This window comes from Rhinopithecus bieti, unplaced genomic scaffold (assembly GCF_001698545.2).
Source record: "Rhinopithecus bieti isolate Rb0 unplaced genomic scaffold, ASM169854v2 scaffold_26603, whole genome shotgun sequence".
Lineage (NCBI taxonomy): Eukaryota > Metazoa > Chordata > Mammalia > Primates > Cercopithecidae > Rhinopithecus > Rhinopithecus bieti.
The window spans coordinates 532,157-542,270 of NW_016812252.1; the positions used below are offsets into that span (position 1 = coordinate 532,157).

The following is a 10,114-nucleotide window of genomic DNA, read 5'->3' on the forward strand; positions in this document are numbered from 1 at the left end:
TGTTTAATTATCATTTTTCTGTACAAACAGCCAAACAAATACTATATGCTCCCAATAGAAGTCATCAGTGTGTTAGAGGAAATATTAGTGTTTTTGATCTATTGCTTCAATTTCATGTTAGAATAAAATGACACATAGCCCTTTCTAAAGTCTTGTAGTTGGTGAATGTTGAATTCTACTTTATCTAGATCAAATTTTCGAGCTCTGCTGTAAAGTTACAATCCATGAATTTAAGTATTTAAAGATAACATACTAAAGCCTTTGTTCAAGTGCATCATCTTCTCTAATTATGTGAATATATGAACCTAAGTGAGTTTTTAATGAGTTTGTAGATTGTGATTTCTCTAAACTAAAAAATGCAATGCTTGGAATTGTGGCTATGGTGTTAGAAAAGCACTAATATATAGGAAATAAAAGAATTTCACAGTGAGGGGAAATGGTCTGCAAGTGTTTTTGGCTAAAGACTTCAGAGTCAGACACATTTTATCGAGGACTTTTTTAATATGAAAATCAGTTTCCAAATTTTGATCCTAAGGCCTTGTCTGTAGGGAATCTCTATTACTTACTTCTAATTGAAGTCAGTGACTTAAATGGTTGAAACTGCAGTGCTTAAGTCTTAAATATGAAATTGTAGTCAGTCTTTGGTCAAAACTAACAAAAATGTTCCCAACCCCCAGCATGATCTAGCAAAGCCATGGTCTTTTCTAACTACTCTACATGAGCCCACTCACAGCCCCAGCAAAACACAGCTCCCAGGACATTTGAATGTCTGAGGCCCAGTTATTTAATGTCTTTGAAGGCAGCTCTCTCAGCCCAGCCCCTGTGATGACCACTCACACTCCCCTTGGCTGATCCACATGTTCTCTCATATGGTTTTGGCAGCTCTGTGTTCTCCTTACAATTAAAAAGGAAACAGAGGTATGGTTTGGGTCTCGCTGTACAAGCTTGGAGGCTGAAAACCTTTTTTGCTTCTATTCTTTTCTCTTGTTCAGGGATGACCTGGACCGAGCCATTGAGGAATTTACACTGTCCTGTGCTGGCTACTGTGTAGCTTCTTATGTCCTTGGGATTGGTGACAGACATAGTGACAACATCATGGTCAAAAAAACTGGCCAGGTGAGCTGCTCCTCAGGATCTGCCAAGGGCCTTAGTAATGCCATTACTTACGTATAGCATAATCTCCTGTGTAACTCAGCCAGATTCTTTAGTGATTCTCAGTGTCATGTCTTTGTCTTTACTTCCATTTCTCACCGTCTCTCATTTCATATACAGTCTATTACTTGTATTAATTTGTTTGCTTGCTTGAAGTTAGATGGTAAGCATTTATTTGTTTAAAAAATGATTGAAGGCTAGGCGTGGTGGCTCACGCCTGTAATCCCAGTACTTTGGGAGGCCGAGCAGGCCAGATCATCTGACGTCAGGAGTTTGAGACCAGCTTGGCCAACATGGTGAAATCCCATCTCTACTAAAAATACAAACATTCGCCAGGCATGGTGGCAGGTGACTGTAATCCCAGCTACTTGGGAGGCCGAGGCAGGAGAATCACTTGAACCCAGGAGGTGGAGGTTGCAATGAGCCAAGATCACCCCACTGCACTACAGCCTGGGCAAGAAGAGTGAAACTCCATCTCAAAAAAAAAATGATTGAAAAAATTTTTGTAGTTAAAGTGGCCTTTTCTTTCAATGTAAGAAATTGTATTTGGGATACATTTGTACCTAACAGAAGGGGCAGATAGGTACTGGATGTATTAAATTTAAAGATAACCAATGCTTGAAAAAAAAAGTTGGGATGAACCCCACTTGAGTTATTTTCTCTTTTAGAACATCATACCTAATCATATATGGGAGAAGGGAGAACAGTCGTGTGAGTAATAGCATTCTGGGGTACCTAGGGAATCTAGGCTGTGTTATTTATGAAGTGCTTAAGTTTTCAAATGAAAATTTCATTTTTCAGAGTGACATGCTTGCAAACATTTTTTGTATTAAGCAAAGACAGATGAGATATCTTAGATAATTTTTCAGTTTAGCCACCCTAGGAATTCCCACACTCGCGGCATACTAGAGTGAAAGTCGCTCTGGGTCACTGTGTGAACTTTGGTTCTGTAAGGGACCCAGAGTTTTGTATCTCCTGGGAAATCTGGATTAGTTCTGGCTTGGGCTTTGAGAGTTGATGTGGAATGAATTTGTAATGCACTATAATACATGAATGCACTATGTAGGATTGAGGAATCTTGTGTCCATACTTAAAAGGATTCCCTTGGACTTCTGGCCAATCACATTGAATACTTAGATTTATCTCCATTTTCTTCGGATAGACCTCTAAAACAATAATAAGGAATTAAGAAATATGTAAACTCAAGAAGTCAAAGATGATAGGAAAATAGGCCCTAGTGGGTGCGACATATTACCAGACTTGAGGGTGATAGAAAGTGAGATAGAGAAGTGGCAGTGACTCAATAGAAAGTCAGTACTTATAAAGGGGTACGCAAGTCTCATAAAAGCTCTGGAATCAGAGGCACCGTGTATACTGTTCAAGGAGGGATATAGAAAGAGGCTGAAACAGAACTAGTTGGCAGTTTATATATGGAACAATTAGGCACTCAAGTCCCCTTCCCTTTGCCAAGAAGGAGACAGATTTATTCTCTGAAGAAACTGGTTCTGACTCAAGCACACTTATTTCTACAGAGGCTACAGGAAAGGGTCCCATATTAAAAATGGAGATGCGTGGAAGTCGGAATAGTAAATGGTACAATCTGCAGCCACTTCCACTTGCTTTATTCTAAGAACACTGGCAGCCAGATGTGTAGTTGACCCTCAGCGAGAGACTAGATGGTTCTATTCTAGAAATCTGATTAGTTCCATTGAAAAGTCCTATAGATCCGACAGTTGAGATTTCTCCCTAGTTTCTCTACAAGGAAGTCCACCAGTCAACAACCAAGCAAGCCTACCACGTACATAGAATTTTCATTCAGCTTTTTAGTGATTCATTGTTAAATATGAATGGTCAGCTAAGGATTAATCTACTTTTAAAAAATGACAATAATTGTTTATGTTTATCATGTACAACATATTGTTTTGAAATATCTCTTCATTGTGGACTTGACAAATTGAGCTGACCTGTGTATTACCTCACATACTTATCTTTTTTTGTGATGATAACATTTAAAACCTAGTGTTTCAGCAGTTTTCAGGAATGCAATATATTGTTGTTAACTATAGTTGCCATGTTGTAAGACAGATCTGCTGAACTTACTCCTCCTAAGTGAAATTTTGTATTATTTGACCAATATCTCCCCAGCGCCTACAGCCACCATTCTACTCTCTACTGGATTAGCAGACGTTTAAGGGAAGCCTCTACCATGAAAGATAGAAACCAAACAAGCAAAATAGGGAAGAAAAGAAAAGAACTCTGGGAAAACAGGGTAACTGCAGTAAACAGAGGGTGATTTTAAAAATCAAAGCAAAAAAATACATTGTATCTTTAAAGTAATAATAGGATTCTGTCTTTTACAGTCAGAACATAGAGGTCTTGAAAATTAGAAATAGGAACAAACAAAAAGTTAAAATAGAAATAGTGTAAATATTTTGTAGCAGGCATAGTTGTAAGTGCTTTATATATAATCTAATGCCTTCAGGCCTGATGACAACCTTACAGAGTGGTGGTATTAGCCCCATTTTACAAGTGAGGATATTAAAGCAACAGAGAGTAGACGTATCAGGATTTTAACCCTGGCAGTTTGGCTCATATTCTTTTTTTTAATCCACCATGCCTTAATGTCTCCAAAAAAATATGATAAATAGAGAAAAGATCCAGAAACAAGAGAGACTCAGTCTAGGGAGGTATACTCTCAGCCTAATGGGAATTCCAGAAAGAAGGAGAATGTCATGAACCCAGGAGGTGGAACTTGCAGTGAGCCTCCTAGATCACGCCACTCACTCCAGCCTGGGTGACAAAGCGAGACTCCATCTCAAAAAAAAAAAAAAAAAAAGAAGAAGTGAAAGAGAAGAGGAAACAAGGGAGGGCACTTACTAAGCAAATAATACTAAGCCATTTCCCAGAGCCAATGTTCATGAATATCCAGTATATCCAGTCAAAATAGCACAAAAATTATCTGATAACGGAAGAAAAACACCCTTACTAAGGACCCGCACTATGAAATTTCAGTGCATCAGACATAAAGAGAAAGTTTTAAAACTTTCCCAGAGACACAGCAGGCCACATAACAGAGTTTAGAAGTCAAAATGACTTGGCTCCTCAATAGCTACATTGGCAATTATAAGATAGTGCACGTTAGGCTTCATAATTTTGAGGGAAAATGATTTCTAACCTAAAATTGGATAACCAAAGTGGGTTTTTTTTTTTGTTTTGTTTTGTTTTGTTTTGTTTTTTTTTGAGATGGAGTCTTGCTCTGTGGCCCAGGCTGGAATGCAGCGGTGTGATCTCAGCTCACTGCAACCTCCGCCTCCTGGGTTCAAGCGATTCTCCTGCCTCAGCCTCCCCAGGCAGCCGGGACCACAGGCACACGCTACCATGCCCAATCAAGTATAAAGGGTAGAATGAAGACATTTTTCCAACTTGCAGGATCACAAAACTTGTCACTCCTCTGCATCTTTTCTCAGAGACTGCCAGAATAAGGGCATCTACCAAAACGAGCCTAAACCAATAATTCTCAAGTGGGGTGATTTTTCCCTCAGGGGCATTTGTTAATATGTGAAAACAGTTTTAGTTGTCATAACTGGGGGGTGGGGTAGTCTAGTGGGTAGAGGCCAGGGATGCTGCTAAACACCCATAGAGGACAGAACCCTGTATCAATTATATGGCCTAAAATGTCAGTAGTGCGAGTGTTGAGAAGCCCTGGTCTCAACCAAAAGAGAATGTAATGGGGGACACAGAAAACGGGCTCCAAATGGGAGAAGAGGAAAGGGAAGGCCCAGGATGATGGCTCTGCAGCAGCACCAGAGAACAACCAGCCTAGCTAGAAACCAGTAGATTACCTGACTGTCTGGAAAACAGTTTTGAAAATGATTTGTAGATTTGTTGTTGTTGTTTGATTTGTAGATTTTTAAGGAGAGTTTGGGAAGAATTAATGCCAAGGTCATAGGACACTAAGCTAAATGAATGAATGAATACATGCATACAGTTTTCTCAAGGAAAAAAGGTGAACAACGTGAAAAATAAAAACACTGAAATTGATGTAACCAGAAATTATGACATAATGTGCCACAGTGTGTAGCATTATGCTAGCATAAAAGTACTAAATCTTTATCTTCCACAGTAAGAATAGTAATATACAATTAGGGAGCAAAAATGAGTATAAACATATTATTTAGAAAAATGGAGGCAGACACCAGGAAAAACACCTAGTGAGAAGAGTAAGAAGTTACCTCTAAAGAGTAGCACTCGATGTGGGGAGCTAGTAGGGCAAGGATGTACTTTTTTTTTTTTTTTTTTGAGACAGGGTCTTTACTCTGTCACCCAGGCTAGAGTGTAGTGGCATGATCATGGCCCACTGCAGCCTCGACCTCCCAGGCTCAAGCAATTGCCCCACCTCACCCTCCTGAGTGGCTGGGACCACAGGTGTGTGCCACTATGCCGGGTTAATTTTTTCCTTCATTTGTAGAGATGGAGTCTCGCTATGTTGCCCAGGCTGGCCTTGAACTCCTGGGCTCAAATGATCTTCCTGCCTCAGCTTCCCAAAGTGCTGGGATTGCAGACGTGAACCACCACACCCAACCTGTACTCTTTTCTTGTTATGTTTTATAGAACTATTTTACTTTTTAAAAATCAGACATTTTAATTCTTTGGATGTATTTTTCTTTCTAAAGAGTCTCCTTTTCCACTAGATATCTACAGTTTAATATCAGGGTTATTTATTATTGATTGTAAAAGTCTTAAGAGTGTTAGTTAGATATGCTCTGTTCTCACCTGGCTCAGTGGACTATAAACAGAGGAAGAAGGGCTCAGATGAGGATGGGTATAGTTCCTGGGGGTCTAGGACTGTGGAGGTTTTGCCTTTATATTTGGAACCCACCAGAAAAAGGAAGGAAATTAAATCCCATTTGTTTTCCAGCTCTTCCACATTGACTTTGGACATATTCTTGGAAATTTCAAATCTAAGTTTGGCATTAAAAGGGAGCGAGTGCCTTTTATTCTTACCTATGATTTCATCCATGTCATTCAACAAGGAAAAACAGGAAATACAGAAAAGTTTGGCCGGTGAGTACTGCCCTTGTGCCAAGGCTGAACACTTCTAACATTTTCTCATCTGACCACCTGGTCTAGCATTTCTTAGCTGTGGTATATGTGGATCTGGGAGATATTCAGTCTGATTATAGGAAGCTTTTGGGGGGAATTTGCCTGTCAGATTATTGTGCTGGTTCAGAAATTCTCAGATAGGTGAAACAGAATGCTAGAAATTTAAAATAGTTATTGTATTTTTTTTCAATACTATACTACCTTTTACCTGTTTCAGAACATTCTCTGAAACTATTAAGACAGTTGATAGGAAAATGCTGAAAAGACATCTGCTGTCATTGTGTATGGAATACAGTAAGGGAACCAGGATTCAGGGCAAATTTTTAAATCTCTGATCTATTACTGACTACCTACATGTTCCCAAGCATAATACTTGTCTTTTTGCCTTTGTTTCATCTTAAAATGGGGACAAAAATATAAAATTAAGGGCTACTATGATGATTAGAGACATATCATGTAACCCACACATACTTAACAAATGATTGTCACTATCCCTTATAGTTCTGTTTGGGTTTCCTCAGAATATACCTCAGTGGGTCTGGTTTTCTCTTTGGCAAAATAAGGGGGATACTATTGGATGGTCCTCAGCCTGGCATGGTAGGTCACGCCTGTAATCCTAGCACTTTGGGAAGCCAAGGCACGCAGATCACTGGAGGTCGGGAGTTCAAGACCAGCCTGACCAACATGGTGAAACGCCATCTCTACCAAAAATACAAAAAGTAGCCAGGTGTGGTGGCGCATGCCTGTAATCTCAGCTACTCAGGAGACTGAGGCAGGAGAATTGCTTGAACCTGGGAGGCAGAAGTTGCAGTGAGCCAAGATCACACCACTGCACTCCAGCCTGGGAGACAGAGTGAGGCTCCATCTCAAAAAAAAAAACATTGGATGATCCTCTTGAAGAGAAGAGAGAGGGCAGGCAGGATGACAGGAAGGAGTAAAAGCACTGACACTGATTGGGGGTACATTAAAAAAATTAGTTTCTGGAATCAGACCACAAATACAGAAACCAGAAGTATGTTCAGAAATCCTTGTGGATTATAATTATAACTGATTTAATAATCAGTTCTTGTGTCTCATAGAATTAAAAGTCTAGATTATTAATAAAATGTAATAGCCTTTCATCATAGAATTTCTATTTAGTTGTGTTTTGAAAAGTATATTTGTGATATTAGAGAGATTGATTGTTTTATGTAGATTTTAGTCCTGGGACAATTTTCACAGAAGTAAAAATCAGAAATGAACCTTTAGTTCAGTAGGAAGTTTCTTATTCTAATAGAAAATCTAGCTATGTTTTCTTAATTTCCTGTATGAAATGTGCTGTCTCCCCTCTAACACTGTGCTCATGTGATTTGCTGCACCACCCAAAGGTTCCGCCAGTGTTGTGAGGATGCATATCTGATTTTACGACGGCATGGGAATCTCTTCATCACTCTCTTTGCGCTGATGTTGACTGCAGGGCTTCCTGAGCTCACATCAGTCAAGGATATACAGTATCTTAAGGTATAAAACCACTTTTCCTTCTCTCTTGGACTTTGTGGGCATTGAGCTCAGTTTTAGCTGCCTGTTTTATTCAAGTGGCTGAAGGGAGTAGAACAAAGTCATTTCCTCTAAGATGGTTCTTAGTCAGGAGGGAAAGAATCTGGGAAGTTCACATAAAGGAGGAATTTTGAAGAGTAGCTTATAACCCAGAAGATTTTCCCATCAGTAGAAGGGGCATAAAGAAGACTGGTATTGGGCTATAGCCTTCTTACTCACATTACTGAAAGACCACAGATCAGGCGTGGGTTGGCACCTTGATTTTCAACAGCCTGCCTTTTTCTTGTCAGGATCTTAGTAGGTCTTGAGTCATCTTACTGGATTTGGGTGGTAGTGGCAAGCAGCTGTGTGTCCTGCAGTAATTATAAATTATTTTCGTCTTCAAAAACCTTTTGGAAGGAGTCATATTATCTCCTTATCTTGGGGTTCTGCCTCCTGCAGATGATATTTAAATAAGAACATGAAGCGTGCTGCCTGATGGTGGCTGGGGAGGCACAACCAATCCAGCCTCCTGCAGACTTTGATATTTGCACATCTCTACTGAAGTTACATAAAAACGTATTTTTCCCCTTCCACTTTAGGACTCTCTTGCATTAGGGAAGAGTGAAGAAGAAGCACTCAAACAGTTTAAGCAAAAATTTGATGAGGCGCTCAGGGAAAGCTGGACTACTAAAGTGAACTGGATGGCCCACACAGTTCGGAAAGACTACAGATCTTAACGATCAGCCTTCGCTCCTAATGTATTTGTTGGTGTCATTTCGTTTTCATTTTGCACTTGCACTAAATTGAACATGACCCTATCAGAGATGTTATAAAGGGAATGAAATCCTGGAACTCAGAGTTAAATTAAGAACAAGGCGTCCCACAGAACCTAATCTGAACAATCCCCGATGATTCCCTCTGCTTTTTGAATGCTTCCAAGACTTATCATGAAAACTGTCAATGGATAATCATTTCCTGCTGACTTTGCACGCCAAGGAATGCTACTAGAGATTGTTTCTGTTTTTGTTTGTTTTTTTCTAATATTTGGTACTTTCCCAGAATGGTGTAAATACTTCTTTTCAATGTTGTGACCAAGTATTGTCACTCAGCCAACAACTTTTCCACACCTGGGGATTGGTGGCTGTTCTTACTTTCCAAATGAGGCTAAAAAGAAAGGCATCTTTCTTCCCTTTTAAAATTGTTTAAACTGCAAATTATAATATAATTTGAATTTTTGATTATTTTCCAGAAGAAATCTTGTAAACCTGTGGATACTCATTAATTCTTTTGTTAATATTTATTTCCATGATAGCATCATTCCAGCCAGACTTGCTGAAAATCTACTGGTGAGGCAAATATACTATATATAAATATGCTACATATATATTTATAAAATTTCTAGTGGGAGTTCTATATAAATGTTTCTTTGGTATTCTTCAGCCTGTGATTTAAAGTTTTACAAAAGCAGAGCTTTTCCTAAGTTACTTTTCAGTTAGGTAACTGTGTGATCCAGTTCTTCCAGCTGCTTCTATAATGAGGCACATATTAATACAGTTTTTATATGGTATCTATGAAAGAGTTCACTTCATAGAGAATAATACTTGAGCAAATGTATCCAAGAAAGCAAGCAAATGAAAAGGAACCTATTTATGGAATAAACTCCAGATCTGAAATTCAGTATTTTAGAAAAATGCCAGCTCTTCTTACTGTATTTATTAAAACTTGTAATAATGTGATTTTTTTCAAGAACATTAGTTCAAATTGAAATGGTTTCATGCCACATGGAAATCTTTTAAGTTATTTGTTGAGGTACCATATATTTAGGGTGCTAGGGGCAAGTAATATTAATATGTGCAATAGGAACTACTGGTTTGAATGTGTAAATGGATGATCTCTCTGAGTTCTGGCAACATCCAGCAAAACTACTGCTTATTCTCCAAAGAATATTGGGAGCTCTCAGTCCTCAGTGATATGGGAAAGTGAACTGAGTATTTGCCCTATGACTCAGTTTTCTATAGGAATTTTATTAAAGAATGTTTAATTTTGTTGTCCTTAATGTTCTCAGTCAAATAAATGAGTGAGCTGGTTTCGGCTGTTCTTGGAATGGGTGAGCCTCTTCTTTATGGGTAGAGTGGGCCTTTGGAACTTTGCACTGGAACTCCAAGAAATGGCCAAGTCGGTAGACAAACCAACCTCAGGAATAGGCTAAGGCCTATTATGGCCTCTTCCCTGACTTCTGCCCTTGTTTCCCAGCCTCATCAGGCATGGTGTAGGAAGCCCCTTGGACTTTGGTGGGAGCTTGAGGTAAGGAGCCATGCATATGGGAGGTGCCCTGCCAAGG

General features: G+C 39.1%; 1 protein-coding gene across 1 annotated transcript in view; it reads left to right on the top strand.

The window, feature by feature from the left end:
- Positions 1-9,881, top strand: part of PIK3CB (phosphatidylinositol-4,5-bisphosphate 3-kinase catalytic subunit beta) — a 195,695-nt gene extending 185,814 nt beyond the window's left edge. Inside the window, 4 exon segments of the mRNA XM_017895819.1 lie at positions 993-1,116; positions 6,071-6,216; positions 7,623-7,755; positions 8,373-9,881. Coding sequence (XP_017751308.1) covers positions 993-1,116; positions 6,071-6,216; positions 7,623-7,755; positions 8,373-8,510 — 541 coding nt within the window. The 3' untranslated portion in view covers positions 8,511-9,881.
- The last annotated feature ends 233 nt before the right edge of the window (positions 9,882-10,114 follow it).